Raw genomic sequence first — 22,542 nt, 5'->3', positions numbered from 1 at the left:
AAAATAACGCTTTTAAGCATGTTTGCGTATTTTATCGTTTATTATGTAGTCATATTGATGAAGTACACTTTGATTTTATGCAATATAATGTACATAAAACTTATTATAATTTTTTAATTTAATATGATAATGTAATATAATATATAATACATACTTGTTAAATAAAAATGTGATTTTTTCCTATTTATTGTTTATCTCCATCAACAAAAAACTGTACCTGTTAGAACGTTTTGCTTGGTATTTTTAATTATAACAGTATAGAATCCGATATATTATAATCAGCTATTGTCATCAATGTTAGAAATGAAAAGTTTGAATTTGTCGACCTGTGTTATTTTGTGATAAATCAAACAATGAAATTAAAAATAAGAAAAAACATTTATTCACATACAGCAATAATAAAAAATATATCATACATCTAATAATAATATAAACAAACAATACCTTACAGGAAATACTGCCTTAAAATTATTTCCCACACATAAGGCACTGGAAAAAATATTAATTAATCTAATTTTTTAAATTAATTTTTTATTGTTTGAGGTAAAAAAATCACTGAAAATAAAATTTATAATCCGTTTTGTTTAGCTATACATTGTTTAACGTGGACTTCGTACTCTGTAGTGAGAGGTATGACTTGATCGCATATTTCGCATGATATTCTTGACAGTCTTGTAGAAGCTACTTGCGCAAACATATCCTCACCGCAAGTAGCGGCATGTTCCTTAAACAAAAATTTTAATCTAGTTTAAACTCGTTTTAAGAAGAAAATTGGCAGATAAGTCGACATAAGAGAGTCATGCGACGATATGCGGTATTAAGGGAGGCGTTGTTTTGATATATTTTACAGCTGAAGTATCATAATTAGGATTTTCAAACCGAGATCAAGAAATCCCGGTGTATGTTTATCCCCGAAATCCCGGGATACCAAAAATCTCGAAAAATTTAAATGCCCAATCTAGAATGGCTCGATTTTATAAAATTCAGTCTTTCAAAGATCATATTTTGTTTTTATTTTTTTACTTACTAAATATGAATGTTACTTTGTTTTTGTCTATTTTAATAAAGTTGTTTTTACTTTCAGCTGATATTATTACTTATCTATCCCCTGCCGATCAAGGAATAATTGCTGTAGAACATGGCGGCCATCATGGACATATGATAAAAAATGAATTTTTGGATGCGCAATGGTTGTTCATTATACCTCTATATCTTTGACCCTCCCTTGACAGCTCTGTTTGACGTCTCAATTGACACGTTTGAATTTGACTTTTTTTGATACTTTGTTATAGATTTGTTGCAAGGTTGGACTTTGAAGACCTTGGATTTGTTGAGCTTTTCTGAGCTTTTTATTTTATGTTATTATTAATTCTACAATTATATTAATATACCAATATGCTCAACCTAAATTTGTTGATACACTCCTTAAGCTTTTTATTCAAAGCTATTAACATATACCGTATGATCAAAAAAAAAACATATAAAATATAAATTTACATATAAAATATGACACAAGTGATTCTTCTTCTTCTTGTTTCACGATGACCACGCGCCTTTCGACGGCCAGTCAGAGTCTATCAAATGACACAAGTGATCTTCAATTCATAGCTATCGCTGACGCCGTTTTTTTTCAATCATACCGTATTAATATTGTCAAGGTGTATGTAGCGCTAAAATTTGTTGCCTACACAACCGCAACGTGTCAAGAAAAATGGCGCATCCGCCAGAAGGTAAAAGACATTTTTAGGCGCCATCTCTTAAACAAGTCGACAAGTAAGCGAATCAGACAATAGATTTTTCCAGTATGAAGTAGAACGCTCTCCGAGAATTGTAGAATATTCGAGAAACAGTCAGTAGGGGTATATAAAGGGCCGTGCTTGGCAGTTGGAGCAGTTTGAAGTTTGAATATACCGCGTTTGGAAATTGTGAATCGGACAATTTGGTGAAGGAATTTTATAAATAGTTAGTTATTGTGTGTATAAAGTGAGATAATAAATTCGTTAAGTATTTTATCATGAGTTTAAATTAGTGGACCCACGGAATCCGTAAAAACCAGAGATGTACAAGATATCTATCTACTCATAAAAAGTATCTAAAATACAAGTTACAAGATACTTCTGAGCAAAGTATTTGAGATAGCAGTTACAAAATACTTTTAAAAAAGGCATTTGATTTACTAGATATAAAATATGTATTTTCTAAATACTTTTATTAAAATAAAATACTTTTTGAAAGAAAACATTTTATATTTATTTTTAAAGTTATTTAGCTTTGTCAATAATTAATAATTATATGAACAGAAATCGTGCAAATCTGAGACTGTTTTTATAACTTAAATATTGCAGTGTTTCTAACTTGCGGTACTACCAGTAGACCCATGTTGCCGCTACTCGCAACAGAGGAATTAGAGTCCTCTAAAAACCTGTAGAAAGATTGGTCTTTTACCTTCCTTTTTAAAAATTCCCTAGTGTTGTTTAAAGCATCCAATTTTTGTTTTCCATACCGATTAATTTTACGTGTCTCAGTCAGGACAAGATCTTTGACATGTTTTTTAAATGATCTTAGCATCCATTTCATTTTAAAGCATGAAATGGGTGCTTTTCTTTAACCCATTCATTAATACTAGATAGATACAGAAGAATAAAAATGTTATAATGTGTATAATGTTTATTTTGTGTTCTATTTTAGGTTTAATATTAAATAATAAATACGAAGTTTTTTATTCATCTATGTTTATATATTTCATCACACCTAATACGGATATTATATTTGGTCCATATTATGATTGAATGTCGTAAAGTAAAAAAATTGCATAGGTAATATAATTAGTAAAAGTATTTTAGCAAACTAAGTATCTACATATATAAAATGCTAATGTTTATCTGTGTGTGTCGTCTCTACTGAAGTAATGACTTGCTCTAGAAAGTTGCTTTTTTTATTAAAAGTTAGCTAATTGGCTCTTCTAAAAACTGTCGTCGACGGATTTTTTGTTTTTCGTTTAATTAAACAAAAAATAAAAAGTATTTTTTTTCCTGATGTGGCGGATGCGCCAGGCTTCAACTAGTTATTTATAAAATACTAAGATACAAGATGAAATTTTAAAACGTATTTCATTTATAAGATGAACATACAAATTTTGAATCTTATATTTATATTTCAAATATTTTATCTGAAATAAGTCACATCTCTGGTAAAAATAATCATGTAAATCTGACAATGTGAGAGATAAATAAAAAAGTTAATGTGTTAACGGGTTTACAAGTACAATGATCCAAAAAACGGTGTCAGCGATGGTTATGAAATGAAGATCGCTGTCTTTTTATACAGGGTGCCTCTTAAAAGTAGCTCACCCCTATAACTTATTTATTTTTTCAAATAAAAAACGATATTTGGTTTTGGTGTGTTAGTAAATGACATAAATTAGGATTGATTGACGTATTCAGTTGTTTTTGGTCACTTCCTGGTTCACCGGAAATGAGTACAACTTTTGATTTTTAAACGGCACCTTAGGTATATTTTTACTTTAGTCGATAGAAAATGACACTCTGAATAGAATGGCATATTATATGTCAACTTTTGACATTTTCGCTTACAAACACAAAATTACAAAATTACTTACAAAAATCGTATTTTAAATTTCAATCTAGAGTGGCTGTGTTAAGACACTAATCGTAAAAAGACAAAATCGTAAAAGACATCTATGGCTGTGTTAAGACACTAAATTTTTAATCAAGGAGCCTTTGCAAAATATATTTATAGTCTAATGTTTTTCGTATCTTTCTTCATATCTCAATTTTTTCAAATGGAACAAGGGTGGCTCATTAGCATATTTGGAAAAAGCATTTTTTTACGTATAATTTGGTACCATACACTTGGTATCCAATTTCCAGTCCAATTGTCGTTATAAACCGCATGTTACAACTTCAAATAAACCATATGCGAATATGTCAAAAGTTGACATATTCATATACCGGGTGCGTCTCAAAAGTGGCTCACCCCTATAACTTTTTTACTTTTTCAGATAAAAAAACGGGTTTTGGTATGTTGGTATATGACATAAATTAGGATTGATTGACGTATTTAATTCTTTTTTTGTCACTTTCTGTTTCACCGGAAATGACTACAACTTTTGATTTTTAAATGGCACCTTCGGTATTTTTTTTACTTTATTCGATAAAAAATAAAAAAAAAAATTTCAAATGGATCAAGGGTGGCACATTAGCATATTTGGAAAAAGCATTTTTTACGAATAATTTGATACCACACACTTGGTATATTTCGAGTCAAATTTTCACCGCATGTTACAATTTCAAATAAACCATATGCGAAAATGTCAAAAGTTGACAAATGATATGTCATTCTATTCAGAGTGACATTTTCTATTGAATAAAGTAAAAAATACCGAGGGTTCCATTTAAAAATCAAAAGTTGTAGTCATTTCCGGTAAAACAGGAAGTGACCAAAAATAATTATTGAATACATCAATCAATCCTAATTTATGTTATATACTGACATACCAAATCTCGTTTTTCTATCTGAAAAAATAAAAAGTTATAGGGGTGAACCACTTTTGAGACGCACCCGGTATATGTCATTCTATTCAGAGTGTCACTTTATGTCAAATAAAGTAAAAAAATACCGAAGCTGTCATTTAAAATTCAAAACTTGTAGATATTTCCGATAAACCAGGAAATGATCGAAAACAATTGAATACGTCAATCCATCCTAATTTATGTCATATACTAAGGCTGTATTCCGTTGCAAAACCAGGCGAACCAGACCGGTAAACTACGGTAAAGAGCGGTTCCTGAAAAACATCAGTTTGATACGGAACGGTTTGGTAAAATACTGGAAACGTCAAATGTTGTGTGTCAATTTAGTGTTTACTAAATTTCAATACCTCTATTATAAAATTTATCTTTTATGCATTTTTAATGTACTTATTCCCTGCTTTTACGTTTACTTCTTCTTTTCAATGGAGTTTAATATTGAAAAGTACTTTATTGATAAACTGTTATATTATTTTATTGATAAACTGTTGTATAAATTGTACTCACAAAACATCCCCCTTTAGAACTTTTTCTTTAATGGCCATAAGCGGGAGTAAAAGACCAACCGCCCAAACAAACACTAGAGGCGCCACCGGTCATCAAATGGTGTAAAAATTGCGAAAATTTAATCATCTAATTTTGACACAAGGGGTCGCACTTAACTTTTTTAATTTTAATTCAATATTCATTGTTTTCAGACTATATTATTATACTTTGTTGTATTTTGTGAATGTATAAATGTTTTCTTAGTATAAAGTTGCATTATATTAATTTAAATTATATTTACATATTTAAAATTTAAATATTATGACATATATGTCAGTTGCCGTCTAAAATGTCATCTTAATAACAAAAAGATAGTTAATGTCAGAAATAGTTAAAATCATGTTAAAATATTAAAATTTACAAGTTATAATTAGATATTTTATATTATTTCAAAAACAAAAACATAATGGTACAGCGTTATGTTGATATGCAGGTCCAAAACAAAAAGTGCCGTTATATTTTTCAGTTTTCGTTGTCAGCCGCTGAAGTTTCAGTGATTTTAATGTCGGATATTTTTATTTGTGAAATAGAAATAATTGCGTTTGGATTGCAAAACGAAAAGTGGAAGTTTTATTGCAATGCAAGTAAGCGTTTGTCCATTTTATATTTTACTTTTTTCATACCTATGACAAATATACATATATTGAAATTTTATAATTCGTTTTATTTAAAAAATGTTAGAAAACAAGCTTGTAATCCTGTAATTGACATAATTGTTATGTAATATATTCCATTTAAATATAATATATTACTTTACAATTAAAAAAATATATACAGGCAATAATTGAAATTTTTAGCGTGCGAACAAACACGAGAGGTGCTTTATTATTTACTTTCATTTCTTAACATGACAGATAAAAGTTCTAAAGGGGGATGTTTTGTGATTGTACTTTATTGATAACTCGTTAGACAGCTCAAGTGAAGATTTGCAGGTCCAATATTAAAACAGATCAATAATAAATAAACAAATCTAATTAATATTTATAATTTTATAGCTTACAAAACATTCACGTTTACTTGTTGTCTTGTTTTTCATGTTTTCTTTAAATGTTCCCGACTTTGAGAAACAATGGCTGCATGATAAGTTTAAATGGTCCTAAAAAGTCATTCTATTTAGTTAATGAAATTTATTTACCTTTACTGCCTACCTCCATTGCTTTTGGATGTAAATACAAAATATTATTACAAATTTTAGAAATTAAATGAGAATTTCACTCGAACTTCCAATATTTGCTTGATTTCTGTCACATAAATGACATTGATTGACAAACAAAACCAGAAAAACCAGCCTTCTCGCGCTGGTTAGTTTGGTGACAGTTATAACCGAATTTTTCAGGAACCGTGTTCCATAATAAGAAAACTTTCAGGAAACCGATAGAAACGAACCATAAAACCCTAACCAAGGTAAGCAATGGAATACACCCTAACATACAAATCTCGTGTTTTTATTTGAAAAAGTAAAAAAGTTATAGGAGTGAGCTACTTTTGAGACGCACTCGGTATGTAAAGTTATATGGGAAATGTCATCGATCGTCGTTTCCAAGCCAACTGGGCGCCGTTTTCGATCATACGGTACTAAAGAGTTTTAATAATTAATTAAAAGCTCTTACCTCAATCTCTTTCCGTGGAAATAAAACTGAACACAGAGGACAAGGTGTCATATTTGCTACTTTCTTTGCACTTCTATCATATGGTGTAGAAGTTGATGTAGGACGTTCTTCTAAATTACTGATTCTGTGTAAAAATAACAAAAAATATAAAAAAAAATATTTTAACCCTTTCTCTTACTGGATAAAAAAAATAAGATTGAGGAGTTTACGTACTTTGGAGAATTCACCCTCTTTTTTAACAAGATATCTGAAGAAGTGGAAGGTCTAGGATCGCAATTGTTTGAATTAGTCTTTTTTGTTGTGATGTTTAGAGGCGCAAGACCTAAAAAAATAAATAAAAATGTGTACTATTTATTTAATAATTTTTACAAACTGACCTGTTGTGGCTGTCTTTCTTTTACTGTGGATACCTCTTCTTGGCCCTGGACAAGGTGGTACAACTCTTTTCCTCTCAAACACTTCTATATCATCATCAATGATAATTTTTTCAGTGTCATCCTCCTGACTTTCTGTATTTATATTTAAACTATTAGTAAACTTATCAATCACATCTTGTCTGTCTTTGCTTTTTTCAGCTTCTGATATACCTATTTTATGTTTTGATATATTAATGTTATTACAAATAGTCAATATTAAAAATTAATACAAATATAATACCCACCGGCACGAAAAACGGGCACCTTAAAATGTTCATGTATTTTGAAGATTTATATATTGTGTCCTAGTGGAGCGATTTTGATGATTTTTTAAGCAATTTGTAGCTAAATTATTTGACTTTTTAGTGCCTCTTTGTAAATTAAAAATGAAAGTTGCCATCTGTAAATTATACGAGGGAGAACAATATGTTGATATTTTGGTGAAAGTTTGAAACACCCTGGGGAGTGTGTTAACAAAGCTGGGAAATTTAAAATCATCTTATCATCTAAGTGTATCTTTTCTCGATAGTTTGATTTTTGGTTCATCTCAATAGCTTTATTTTTTTTTGGAGATAAACTAACATTTTTTCATATTATTTACATTAAAACCATGCCTTTGTTTTTAGTCTTAGTCAACAGACCTATAAAATAGTGTTTATGATTTAGGTAATGTCACTGTTTTTGAAAAATCATATTATTGTCTGTTGGGCGGTTGCTTTAGCAGATGTGGTTAATGTCACTGTTTTTGAAAAATCATATTGTCTGTTGGGCAGTTACTTTAGCAGATGTGGTTTTAAGTCCAAAAGTTAATCTCTACCATGATCAATTAAAGCAACAATAGCTGAAACTTTAGAACTTAAAACCATCTCTACTAGTAGTACGAGAGTTAGCAACGGCTCTTTGATATACCTATATCTTTTACTATGCTCTCTAGAACATCATGCGGCCCGTCTGGCTGTTGGTAAACGTTGCGTCCCTACTGCGCATTGAAAGAAGATCCTATATTTTTATTAGTCCTTTAAATTCTAGTATTGAATATAAATCGAACATGTCCCCATAGCGCAGTGCGTAGAGTTTCCGACTACGAACCGATGATTCAGAGTTCGAATCCGGGTCAGGGCAAAGACTTTTTTATTTTATTTTCGTTTATATTCTGATAGTAGAGTATTAAATAATTCTGCTGATTCAAAAAAAAAAATTAATACTTTGCTATCAGAATATAAACAAAAATAAAATAAAAAAGTCTTTGCTCTGACCCGGATTCGAACTCTGAATCCTCGGTTAGTAGTCGGAACCTCTACGCACTGCGCTATGGAGACATGTTCGATTTATATTCAATACTAGAATTTATAGGACTAAATTGGCCGCATGCTGTTCCAGAGCATAGTAAAGATATATCAAAAAACCAGACGTCTTTAAAATACTTTCTCGAAAACGTTGCTGGCTCTTAGACTATAGAGTAAACGTTAATAAACATTAATAATATGACATCTCAATGACAGTGCCGTTACAAAACAATAAGCACTATTTTATAAGTGTGTTGATAAGAACCCAAAATCAATGCTAAAATTGCTGTAAATCAAGTTACTGTCTTATTCAAAAGCTTAATATATCTCCAATAAAAAGATGAATCAAAAAACAAGCTATCGAGAAAAGACTTACTTAGACGATAAAATTATTTTTAAATTCCTTTGCTTTGTTAACATATTCCACAGGGTGTTTCAAACTTTCACCAAAATATCATAATTTTTTTTATCTTGTATAATTGACAGATGGAAACTTTCATTTTTAATTTAGAAAAAGATACTAAAAGGCAAATAATTTAGCTATAAATTGCTTAAAAAATCATCAAAGTCGATCCACTAGAACAAAATATATCAAAAATCTTAAGGTAGCGGTTTTTCATGCTGGTGAGTGTATAATATACCTGCAGCAACAATCATTTCAGATCTTGCTTTTTTTGGTGTTACACTATCTCTAAATAAGCTGCTTCTCGACATAATCTCATCATTCAATGATTTTTTCTGAAACATTTTAGGTTTAGGTGTGTTTTTAACTTGATCAAATTCATCTAGGGCATCTACAAATCGTTTAAAAATCCTTATTAATAGAATTATTTCAATGTAAAATTTAACTGACTTTCTTTTCGTAATGGAACTATATCATTCTCTGGATAATCTAGCATTTTTAATGTTGATTTTGTTGGTTTTTCTTTGGATGAACTCTTTGAGAAGGAATTACTCTCTAGCTTACTTTTTTTGGAGCTACCACATGAGTCGTCAGATAGATAATTATCTGTGTACACCTTCAACAAAAATACAAAAAACAAATCTCAGTACAAATTCTTTCCAGTGAAAGATAATATACAGGGTGGTCCAAACTGTATTACAGAAACTTTGGCATTAATTATTCATTTCAGAAAAATTGAAATAAAAATGAAACTTCTACACCCTGTATCTCCTAAACAAAGCATTTTAGGACATAAGTTTATATGAACTCTTTTACTTATTTTTATGTGCAGCATATGCTGGCGAAGTTTCCAGAATACAGTTAGGACCACCATGTAGAGTTAAAGCTATTTTATTACTTAAAAGAGCTTTAGAAGTGCAGAAAGTGTATTTGTTATGAAAATCTTATATCTTATATTAATCTGATCCTCTAACCGGATCGGCAAGAGGATATAAAAAATTGCAAATACCTTTCGTTTTGTCAATCTGCCTGATCTACTAACATAAGTTTCTTGTGCTGTTTGCGATTCTTCCCCTTTTAGTGATGTTATGATTGGATTTTCATATTTTTCACGATGTTCTGTGATCTGAATTGGTGTTTTTAAAGAGGCCATATTAGGAGATAATCTTGCATAATGGGCTTTCAGTTTATTAGCAGCTATATGATACTCATAAAGCATCTTAACTCGCATTTGTGTACTTGAAATTAAAAACTTTTTACTATTTTGTACATTAACAAATCGTAGTTCATGACAAATTATGTTTAATGGAGGTTTGTCTTTATGCACACTTTGTGGCATGTCATTAAAACCTATTGGTACTTTCTTCACATCTAAAGGTTTCTCAGTACCTTCATTTTCTATACTATTATTGTTTTCTTCCTCTTCTTCTTCATTTGTATCTAAATTTTTCAAACCTTTATCTCTTACTAAAGAACTGTGCTTGGTCAAGGTACTTGGTGAATCTTCATCATCAGTTTCACTTATTTTAAATCTATTTGATGGTGCTATAGTCTCCGAATTATTAATAGCTTCTAATAGTTCGTTTGCACTTTCGTTTAACGTTTTTTCTATTTCATCTTCATCACTGTTGATTTTTACTATTTCATCCCTTAATGAGTTCTCTGAGTTTTTAATAGCTTTGTAATAACTGGTCATCAAGTCTTCACTCATGTTCTCTTCATATATATGCGCTTCTAGAAACATAAACAGTACTTTTAAAGGAAGAAAATAGGAAAACTAAGTACAAAGCTAATTTTTGAAGCCATGTACATATGATTTTATTCACTAAAAAATATTAGTACCTTTTAAACATCTTCGCATTTCATCCTGATCAATCAAATCACTCATTTCTCAATTTTATGTTTTGTTTTGTAGTTAAAAAAACAAGCGGCCTTAAAAATTGTTTTATGAATTCTTAGGTTAGCTGTGGCAAGCGTCCACAAAGTGACAGTATGGTGACAGTTTATTTGGCGGGCTCATGTTTTCAGAAAAAAAAAACAATAAATTTATCTCAGAGATGTATTTAACTAAATGATTATACACAAAGAAGAATCTGTTATCAAAAATCTTTATGAAATTGCAATTGAAATGTACCTGTAGCGCATCGACGCAAGTGCCGAAATACGTCCATCTAGCTATCTGTGTTTCGACACTAGTCCGTTAGTCTTAGCATATTCAGAAAAAACACGCTAACCTCCAGCGTTGCCAATTTGTGGGGAATTCCCCAAATTTTGGGGAATCCGGAGCCGATTGGGAGTTTTGTGGGGATTTTAGCAATGGGGGGCGAAAATAAGGGGAGTTTCAACATTTTATTGCTGATTGAAAATGGCGTAAAATGTTTAGCTTTAAAAACGGAGCGGGACGATATATCTTTCCCAACTTAAAAATTATAATCTGCTTTTTACTTGTGCTTCCCTTTGCAAATGCTTCAGTTGAAAGAAAATTTAGTGACCTCAAATTATTTAATGACTACTAGGGAAGGGATTAAAAAACAAGGAGGTAATTTACAGTTTAATCTCTCTAACATATATAATAAATATTGTATTTTTATTAAATTTTTTTTTTGTTAAAATAATCATATGGGGAAATTTTGGTGAATCAGGGACATTTTTCTCCCCAAATTGGAGAATTTATTTAGATTTTTGGGTAGTTTAGAAAATTGACATTGGCAACGCCGCTAACCTCATTCTTTTGTTTGTTGTTTGTTCAAAAACCGGCACGCGGCGTAGTACAAGGCTTGATCATTTTTTAAGATATTTTTGATTGTTAATTTTATTTTTGTGCAAACTAAACAGTTGTTTTTTATTAAAAAATAGCAGACAAAGGTAAGAAAGGTAATGTCCATGCAGAAGTTTTTATTTCACAGGCTATTCTTTCTAGAAATTATACCATCCAGCCCTCCTATTTAATTATTAAATAAAAGTGTGAAAGAGATATCAAGGGCTATTCTGTTAAAATATCATCCGGCCAGTCTAGGCCCTGTTGTGAACCAGAAGGTCTGCTAAGTTGGATGTTGGATATAGAATGGAAGGAATATCATGGCCGAGAACAAGGCATAATTGTATGTCCCTTGATGTAGGGGGGTAGGTTTGTTTCTAATAGGTAGTAAAACCAAAAATTCTACTGTGAATCTTCATATTCTAGGCCTGTAAAGATAAATAATTCCTGGAGCCATCTCGAGGTATAGTAAGTACTCAAGTCGGAGCGAATCAATTGGTAGCACGTTGAAATAAAATAATAGCCATCATAAAACTGTAAATATGGATATAACTAGTACAATGTAGCTATTTAACTGTAAGTACAATGTAGCTAGATATTTAGTAGAGTAGGGGTATTATAAATTAACACAAAATACAATAATTGGTCATTGTTTCCATTCCCATTCAATTCTTCCCATTTAATCGTTTTCCTATAAAAAAAGGAAAATTAAAATTAAGAGTGCCCTTAACCAAAAATAGTGAAATAAATGGAGATAGTCAAATTTTATATTAGCGTGTAAGACTTTGAATAAAAAGGTGTAAAAGGATATAAATGCTGTATTTATATCCTTTAGTATCATGATAATATAAAATTTGAGTAGGAAATACTCCATTTATATCACTGTTTTTAGTTAAGGAAAATTAAAATATATTTTTGTTTTATTTGTATATTTGGTTGCATAATAACATTCTTTCCTTTTATATCATATTTTATGATCATAGTTCGTACCTGCAATAGCAATTTACAAATATTTATTAGGTAGTCCCGGATATAAGCGATTCACCGGGGCAAACCAAGACCTTTGCCGAGATGCCGAGACATCCAACTCATAAATTAAATAACTAGAAATCCAACTCGGGCGATGTGGCAGTTTCAGCGGGCGCTAAAATCATAATAAAAAATGGTTGAAAATAGAAAAACTTCTTCTACATTCAGCATGCAGCTCACGTTCTTCTATTAAGTATTCATTTGATATTAAAATGCCTAGATATTTGTAGGTATTTTAAGCAATTTATTTCAAACGCTGCGCTGGAGAGGCTACTATAAAGCTTCTACCCCAGTTCAAAAAAATAATTGTAGATCCTCATATTAGGGATAATTATATTATGAACGTGATGAAATTAAGGGTTTAATTTTAAGTTATAGATTTTTTCTACTGTTTAGAATCCATCTCAGCATTTAAAAGTGCTGTTTTCGCTGTTTTCAATCGACGTAGCGACGGGGCAAACATAAGTACCCCATAAAAACTTTTAAATACCTCGGGGCGACAATAAATCCGTGAGGGATGGGCCTGTTCAAACAGGAGCATACGTCAGTATCGAATTTCTATGTTCTTGACTGACGCATTCGACGATAATCCTCACTGGAGGTCATGCCAGGGGCTTGTTTTGCCAATCGGCAAACAAAATAGATTAAATAACGACCCTATAGGTTCGATGGCGAAAGTGTTATGGGTGATATGGGGTGTAGAGAGACCAACAATCATTTTCAAGCAGCGGTTCTTCACTTATTTTTGAACTAGATTTAGCTCACGAGACTTCCTCCGCTTTCTTCCTTGCTTTTCGATAGTTTGGTGGAATGAAAATGATTATTTTGGCTTCTATACATTGTTATTTCTGGGTTACTAGTTAGATATATTAAGTGTTATGAAAACATGAATTTTTGTAGGAAGGCGATAAACTTTTTTTGGGGGTGTAGGTATCTTTGAATAAGAAGACTAAGGAAGGAGCATATCAAAAATCTAGGTCCACCGCGATGGGCCTCAAATATGGCCGACTTAAATTCCGTTATTCAAAGGGTAGACTCAATAATATGTTGTTTTATTTGATGTTGTGAATAAATGTTGGTATTTATCAAAATTGTTACAAAAATATATAATTCTAATAAAAATAGATAAGATAATAATTAGGGGTAGACTCAATAATATGTTGTTTTATTTGACGTTGTGAATAAATGTTGGTATTTATTAAAATTGTTACAAAAATATATAATTCTATTAAAAATAGATAAGATAATAGATTATCATAATTATTTATTAACACAAACATCCGATACGCTACTGAAGCAGGTAAATCTGGTAATTCAAATTGACGTATCTAAATTCTTTGACATCTAATCTTTGACAAGTAATAAATAAAAGCAAAAATGCAAGAAAAAATATATAATTAGTTAATTTAAGTGAATTTCATAAATGATCGGTTTACTACACGTATGTATATTATAGGTATAGTCACTTACTAGCGAAAAGTTGTTCCATTATTTCACTCGATTTTTGCCGAGATCTACCGTACGCTACACAACCAACTATTTTAGAGTCTTTTTAGATAAATCAAAGAGATAAATCGCGATAGTGTCACTGTTAATTTAAGTTCTGCCACAATTTCCATCTAGATTTACTACCTTATTTATATAACTATCAGTAGTAGAATAAATAATAAATAACATAAAATAAGCTCCGTAAAGACTGACAAATCCATAAAATTTCAAATCAAATTCAAATGTGTCAAATGAATCGTTAAACAGAATTGTCAAGAATCCCCACCCTAGAGTGCTTTTTCCGCCCACCATGCATGAATACAATACATGGATAGCATTATGCTCCTTCCTTAGTCTTCTTATTCAAAGTGGTGTATCGATCTTGAAAAAATGTGTCTTATAATCAGTAAACTTTTAACTAAAAAAACAATTGTTCCGATTTATAGGTAATAAAGCTATACAGGGTGTCCTAATATTCCGTGTTCCATAACTACCACGTATTTTTGGAATCAAAATAGGGAGTTTTCGTTGCTTACAAATTGCAATTCCGGTTAACGCTAATTGACAGCTTTGACATTTCAATTTCGATTATCGTATATCGTAACCGCTAGCTGCCGATATTTTACGGACGTTAGCCAAAGCCGTTAACATAGCGGTACGCATGCGCACTAGCGCAGTAGAAACACAACATTGAAAAATTCAGATCTAACCTAACCTCATTCTATTTTGTTTATGTTTTGATTATTTATTTTATCTGTGTTAAACTCGTTGGGAATTCTTAGTGCTTCAACTAATCGAGGAATGTCTTTTTTTTTTCAAAGCGGAAGTTAGGTTTGCACTCTTGGTCAGATAATATTTCTAGGTTGAACTCCCCATAAAGTTCTGCTCGATATTCGATGTTGTTTTCAAACCCTTCCTACAGCATAGCATCCTCCAAATCCGATTCATCACTAGAGTCCAATAAAATTAAATTGTCCATCCTATATAGCGATACCCAATAAAGGCATATAAAGCACTTTCAAATCAAATAACAATACAAAAACCAAAAATCAAAACACTACGCTACGGGCTGTGCTCAGCTGTCAGTTTTCGGTTATCGTATCGTATGTCGGCTCCGAACCGATGAACCGAAAGTCTGAAAACTGTTTTTTTATCTGTCAAAATAGCGGTTATGGTTACGTATCCGTTAACCGTACCGTTGAATTTTTTTAAAGCAACGAAAACTCCCTATTAAGTTCATTGGATACAATTTACCTCTATATAAAAAGTGCTTCGTTTGTCCGCTAGATGGCATCAGACTTCAGAGAGAATCAGAGAATCTGAGAAAAAAATAAACACATTTTCCAGATATTTTAAGAACCGTTATTCCGACTTGAATGAGATTTAGGGTGTCTATGTTTTGCTAAGTCCTTTAACATTTGACTTTCACAAAAATAAAGAAAAAATAGGGGAAGGGTGAAAACTACTCTTACATAAAATCAAAATAAGTTCATTGGATACAATTTACCTCTATATAAAAAGTGCTTCGTTTGTCCGCTAGATGGCATCAGACTTCAGAGAGAATCAGAGAATCTGAGAAAAAAATAAACACATTTTCAAGATATTTAAGAACCGTTATTCTGACTTGAATGAGATTTAGGGTGTCTATGTTTTGCTAAGTGCTTTAACATTTGACTTTCACAAAAATAAAGAAAAAATAGTGGAAGGGTGAAAACTACTCTTACATAAATTTTAGTATAAATATTTTCCAACTCAACCGACTACCGATTCTTTTTTCGTAAAATGGTACCTATATCTCTGCTATTTATTATATTTTATGTCTCTTGTAAAAAACGCCACATCGCATAGTTTTTGAGAAAATTCTTTTTGGAGAATTTATTTTCCAACGCAGACCTACAAAATATACAGGGAATTTCAATATTCCGTGGACGTAGAAAAACTACCTAGTTTTTGACTCAAAATATGATAATTGTACGCAATTTTCCTCTATACACAATTGCTTCGTTTGTCAGTTAGAGGGCATTAATAAAAAATAAACCAGAACGTTAATTAATTTAAAATTTATCTATTGTTTTCTTAAGCTTTTTAAGAAGCTTATTGTCAAATATAATTTGTGGTACTAACATAAAAATTTGTATTTTTGCCAACTAGATTATTAGAGCATAATAGATTTTATTCACCTTCCTATAGCTTGATGTGACAAAAACATTTTTTAGAAGTCAGTTTCGGAAAATATTTCTTTTTCCTCAAAAAATATGCGCACTAGCGTTTTTTTTATAAGAGACAAAAAATGTAGTTAATACTAGAAGGACTATTCTATGAAAAAAAATTCGGTACGCGGTTGAGTTGGAAAATATTTATATTAAAATTTATGTATGGTTTGGGGGTGAGGGTAGTTTTTATCCTTCCCGTACTTTTCTTGATTTTTGTAAAAGTTAAATGTTAAAGCACTTGGCAAAACAGACACCCAAAATCTCATTCAAGTCGGAATAAGGGTTCTTAAAATGTCGGGAAAATTTGTTTATTTTTTTCTCAGATTCTCTGATTCTCTCTGAAGTCTGATGCCGTCTAGCGGACAAACGAAGCACTTTTTATATATGTTTGAATATGGACTTTATAATGTTCCGTCTTACGTGCCTGTAGCCACGACCTGTTAGACAGATGTCATTCAGACATATTGTTGTCCTTGTCTATTATCTAAATATAAGTTGATATGTTTTGTTAATTTACTTTCACTTTTAATATACGTTTATTAAAATTAGTAAGACCTTCATTTAGTACATAAATATAAACCCCAACACGTAAAACAATATAGAGGTACATTGTATCCAATGAACTTATTTTGTTTAAAAAAATACGTGGTAGGTCATCATCTATGTCCACGGAATATTAGGATACCCTGTATAGCTTTATTACCTATAAATCGGAAAAATTGTGTTTTAGTTAAAAGTTTACTGATTATAATACATATTTTTTCAAGATCGATACACCCCCAAAAAAAGCTTATCGCCTTCCTACAAAAGTTCATGTTTTTATAACACTTAATATATCTAGTAACCCAGAAATGTGTTTATTTTTTTAAAGTTTGGTGCTCTGTAACGGACAAATGAAGCACTTTTGTATAGAGGTAAATTGTGTCAAATGAACTTATTTTGTTTCCAAAAATACGTAGTAGTTCTATGACCACGAAATATTCGGACACCCTGTAGACAGGGTGTCCCAGAAATAAGTGCAAGTGTTTTAAGGGGTGGTAGATCTTGATAAAAGAAACATATTTTCTCTTTATCGTTTTTCAAATAAGTCCAAAATAACGGAGTTATTTTACTTTGAAAATTTCCAAAAAAACATTATTTTTTGCTAAAATTTTGGGAACCACTGGATCTTTTCTGGATTTTCTTTCTTGTAAAGTTAATCTAATACCGATGTTGCCATATTATCAAGAAATTATGTTTTTTTTTAACTAAAAACTAAAAAAAAATCCAAAAAATTTTTCCAAAATTTTGAATTTTCAATTTTTTTTTGGCGAAAAAACGTCATAGGCGTGTTTAAAGGATTAAACTACCTATACTACCAGTTAAAATACTTGCACTTATTTCTGGGAGATCCTGTATAAGTGTGTAGCAACATTATAAAGAAACATATTGCTATATGAAATTATAGAAACAAGAAATAGAAACTATAAATATATTATTTAGAAAATATACATTATATATTTTTAAAGGTATTTTTTATTAGATAAAATACCATTGTAACATACAAAACGTACGAAGTCAACAATGACTTGCCTGTCTTTTCTCTTTTTGGTGGACTTGATTTTTTGCTTTATAGTACAACTGTAGTCTTTGGTACAACTTTGACGCATATATCTTCTAACTAGTCTGTTTTTTTTTTTCGAAGCGGGTTCTAAAGATGCTTACACTCACTCTGAATCAAATGCAACGAATATTCAAATGTAGCAAAAAAAATTGACCTGCTTTTTCCCCCGACCAAACAGGATTTTTCAAATATCAGGATTTTCAAAAATCTCTCCTAATATAGAGATTTTCTTGAAGTTGTAACGATATCTATCAATGACGTTTCTATCACATGTAAAGATGTGATAGAAATATTATCATTAAGGGATTGCTTGTTGAAACATTCTCAGTTCTCAAATTTACCACTTTAAGGCGTAATTAAAAAAAGCTAATTGGGCTGTAAATTATTCTTGTTTCTTGGCCTCCGTTGAATACCTCTGTTGACAGCTTTACGGGGTGTTCTATAGCTTGATACGTATAGGTTGTATCAAAAAACTTATCTTTGTATGCAAGTGTAATTAAAAAAAACATCTAATAGTATTACGATCGTTATGAAATTCAAACGAAAGTCAAATTGAAGCTTCAAACGAAAAAAAAGCTTCTTTAAAATACTCACCTACGTTAGCCCAGCTAAACGCTGCGCTGTGCTTATTCATTTTCCTATTAAATTAAATAAGGAAACTTGGTCGATTTAGCTTTGCTCGCTCTCCTGTAAACAAACTGCTGGAAATTGCTTTTCCCTGCTGTTGTTCTCCATAAATCCCTCAGTAATCACCTGTTAAGAACACTCTATCCCGGATATTATCCACGCCAACGATCAAACGACGCCAAGTTATATTAGTATTCTGCAATAAAAAAGCACTTATGCTTTACTTTTTTTTGCTTAAAATATTATATCTTGCTGATTTGGTTATTCAAAAAAACTAACTTAGTTTTTATTATAATAGTAATAATAATAATAAATGTCCTCATTAAAATGTGCCTACACCTACTAATGTGCCACTGGAGAACACCACTATACATACAGGCTGGAACAAAATCTTACAACACGGAAGAAATAAAAATAAAATGTGGCATTTTTCAGGGAGACTCCTTAAGTCCCATATGGTTCTGCCTATCATTGAACTCTCTTAGCTACTTATTAAACAAAAGTGAGATGGTATATATTATGCTTAACAGACAGTCTAATGCTAAGATCAGTCGTTTATTTTATATGGATGACTTAAGCCAGCTAGAAGTTGTCAAATCCTCCAGCTCGGCAATCAAGATGGAAATGGGACTAGAAAAATGTTCAGTAATGCATGTAAAAAAAGGAGTAGTAAACCACGAGCTAAGTACCGTATTGATGGATGGAACAACATTCGAAACAATAAAACAGGAGGAAGTGTGTATAAATATCTCGGTTTTCACTATTCACTGGGTATCAGCCAAAAGAAAACAAAGGAACAGTTTAAGAGTTTAAGAACGAACTGATAAGACGTACCAGAATCATATTGGCATCTAAACTTACATCAAAGAATCTATGGTATTTACGGCACTAAACACCTGGGCTATTACCTAGTATTGTGTACTCATTTGGTATTTTAAAATGGAAGTGTGAACAGCGTATATATACCAAGGTCAAGAGACGGGAGAGGTCTTCTAAATGTAGAAAATTGCCACAATACACAAGTTCAGAAACTGAGGAACTACTTCTTGAGTAACAACTTACCGCTTCACCGTACCCTCCGAGATATTGACCAAAACTATCCCCTCTTGACTTGATGAACCCCAACAGTCCAACTCTAAGAAATTGGACGGAAATGGAAGAAGACTGGGCCAGTGAATCTCTCCATGGCAGGTATAGAGCAAACTTAAAAAATACCACAATTAGTATGCTGGATTCAAATACTTACCTAAAAGCGGGTTACCTGTTCCCAGAAACCGAAGGAAGTATACTGGCAATACAAGATCAAGTTCTCCCGACACTGAACTATAGGAAATATGTCTTGAAGGAGAGAGTTGAAAGTGATCTGTGCAGGAAATGTAAGCGTACAGCTGAGAGCATTCAACATATAACAGAAGGGTCTATTTTAGCCCCAAGGCAGTGTCTGGCACGCCATGATGAAATGGGAAAAATATACCATCAAGCTATAGCACTGGGAACTGGGCTAATGGAAGAAGGAATAAAATGGTACAAGTATAAGCCAAAGGATACTCTGGAGAATGCTGAATATAAATTATACTGGAACATCACAATTATTACAGACCGATCTGTTCAGCATATCATGCCCTTATAAGGTACTTTTTAAGAAGAAAGAGGAGGAAGCCACAATAATAGATTTTATAACACTATTAGACGAAAACGTCCAAAAAGCATACCTAGAAAAGAAACAAAAATATGAAGACTGGCATATGAACTTATAATAGACAGTTATACAAATTAAAACAAACAAAAATCTTACCTCTAGTGATATCCGTCAACGGCTTAATACATCAGCAAGACTGCCTTGGTTAATAACCCGGCTATCTCTCCAAAATTCCTAAAAGGTGATATCAAAAAAAAATAATGTCCTCAAAATATATACTTATATACTAATAATAATGCCCTCTAAAATATACCTCATTGGCTCCTGAAAATATTAGAAATCTATAAAATCAGCCCTGATTTAATACAATTGTTGTCCCATATGATGGGAACGTGGAACACGTCCTTAAGAGTATGTTCTTCGAGTATTGGTGAGGTTCAGACACCGTGAGGAATTTTTCAGGGTGATTCTCTCAGCCCTGTTTCGTTTTGTCTAGCGTTACACCTTCTATCCTTTCTTCTCAACAACATGAAAATTGGCTACAAGATCCGGATGAGCAGGGATAAAATCAGATATAATCACCTTTTATATATGGATGACATAAAACTATTTGCGGAATCGAAGCCACACCTCCCATTCCTAATTGAAAATGAACTTTAGCGATTAAAATGAACTTAGCGATTAAAATGAACTTTTTTAATAGAAAATGCTCCACACTTTCCATTAAAAAAGGTGTATTGAGCTACATCAATAAACCCATTACCATCATCCCGCATCTTGAAGATGGTCAAACTTGTAAATATTTGGGCACCCAGCAAAGTAAGAATATCTCTCATACAAAGATTAAAATTGAATTTAAAGATAAATTCGTGTGGCATCTAACGAAGCTTTTGAACACCAAGTCACAGACCAAGCTGAACTCGAGGAACCCTTTTAAAGCTATTAACACCTGGGAAATACTGGTAATAACCTACACATTCGGTATAATTAAATAGAGTAATACGAACCTTGAAATGCTGGAAGTTTTCTCTTCACCATCCAACTTCGGCACTCGAGCGCCTCTATCAACCACGCTCATAAGGCGGACGAGGACTATTAAACATATTCTAGCTTTGCCAATCACAAGTTGCCAAAATACGTCAGTATTTCCATAGCCATGAGCATCTAAAAATATTAAGAATTGTAGAGGCAAATGAATCCTACACCCCGCTCAACCACACAAACCGTGAAGAAGATTTACATCCAGAATATAATACAATAAGAAAGAAGAAGTGGCAAGAGAAAAGCTTACATCGAAGGTACCCATCTCAACTAGTGGGCCGAGAATATCGATAGGCAATTATCCACCACATTTCTGGCAAAGGGCCAACGGCATTCTGCCACTGAGGGTTTCATTATAGCGATCCAGGATAAAGTCATTAGAACAAAAAATTACGAAAAAATATCCTGAAGCAAAACGTTATTGACCCATGTAGGAAATGTAACCCATATGTTGAAACAATAGAACACATTTCTTGTGGTTGCGCTGTACTTGCGGATAGGGATAACATCAGTAGACATAACCAGGTGACCAAAATTCCACATACTCAGTTGGCTCTAAAATATAAATTTATTAATGATCTCTGAGCCCTATTACAAATACTCACCTGTAGCAGTTCTAGAGTCAACGGACACCGTATTATACTGGCGTACAATAATTACAAACGGATCAGTGGAATATAATCGGCCAGACATCCCATACAGCACGTCCAAATGAAATTACGTTTCTACAAGGGAGACACATGAGAAACAAAATATGTTAAAGTGAACCTAAGTGTTCATCTAGTTCTAACATATACATATGAGATACACGCAGGTTTATATTGATAGAATTGTGTGATACAGTGTTTACTAGTTGTATACCGTATGCACTCAAGATTCTAAAGAGTTTTTTGTAACGTAACAAATAATTATTAAAATGATGAAATCTGACGTCGGTATATGAGACATACAATGTATATGTCATATGTATGTGTGATACTTCGTATCATAGTTGTGCCTATAGTACACATCTTGTAAAAATGTGACGTATACACATAATATAAATTTCTATATAGACACTTTGTAATAGTGTACTGTTGTGTCTACATTCTAGCCTGAAATGAAGGTGTGCGCACGCGCGGATAGCCTCAGCGTAGACACACCAACCAAGTGTATCTTATGTGTTCTCTCTCCTTTCTCCTTTCTAGGAGTGGTATGTGTTAGCAGCCATTATTGTTTTATCATTCGGAAGCCTGGATAGCAAAGAAACAGCACTTTGTGCCTTTTTGGACATTCCAGGGCGTTTGACAATATACCTCACAAGGTGGTCAAGCGATCTCTTGAAACAAGAGGG

The 22,542-nt window shown here is 32.0% G+C and overlaps 1 protein-coding gene across 1 annotated transcript; it reads right to left on the bottom strand.

Annotated features, from left to right (window-relative positions):
• Positions 1-359: 359 nt before the first annotated feature.
• On the bottom strand, positions 360-10,818 carry LOC115891962. The gene is made up of 8 exons (XM_030912574.1): positions 10,654-10,818; positions 9,821-10,545; positions 9,262-9,427; positions 9,050-9,202; positions 7,084-7,293; positions 6,920-7,028; positions 6,707-6,830; positions 360-724 (listed from the first exon to the last, which is right to left on the bottom strand). Exons 1-8 carry the CDS (start codon positions 10,697-10,699, stop codon positions 569-571), a joined length of 1,689 nt encoding a protein of 562 aa, XP_030768434.1. The 5' UTR covers positions 10,700-10,818; the 3' UTR covers positions 360-568.
• Between the last annotated feature and the right edge of the window lie 11,724 nt (positions 10,819-22,542).

This window comes from Sitophilus oryzae, unplaced genomic scaffold (assembly GCF_002938485.1).
Source record: "Sitophilus oryzae breed Bouriz unplaced genomic scaffold, Soryzae_2.0 scaffold_1218_pilon_pilon, whole genome shotgun sequence".
Taxonomy (NCBI): Eukaryota; Metazoa; Arthropoda; class Insecta; order Coleoptera; family Curculionidae; genus Sitophilus; species Sitophilus oryzae.
The sequence above is the reverse complement of the archived record's forward strand: the minus strand, read 5'-3'. Positions and strand labels throughout refer to the sequence as shown.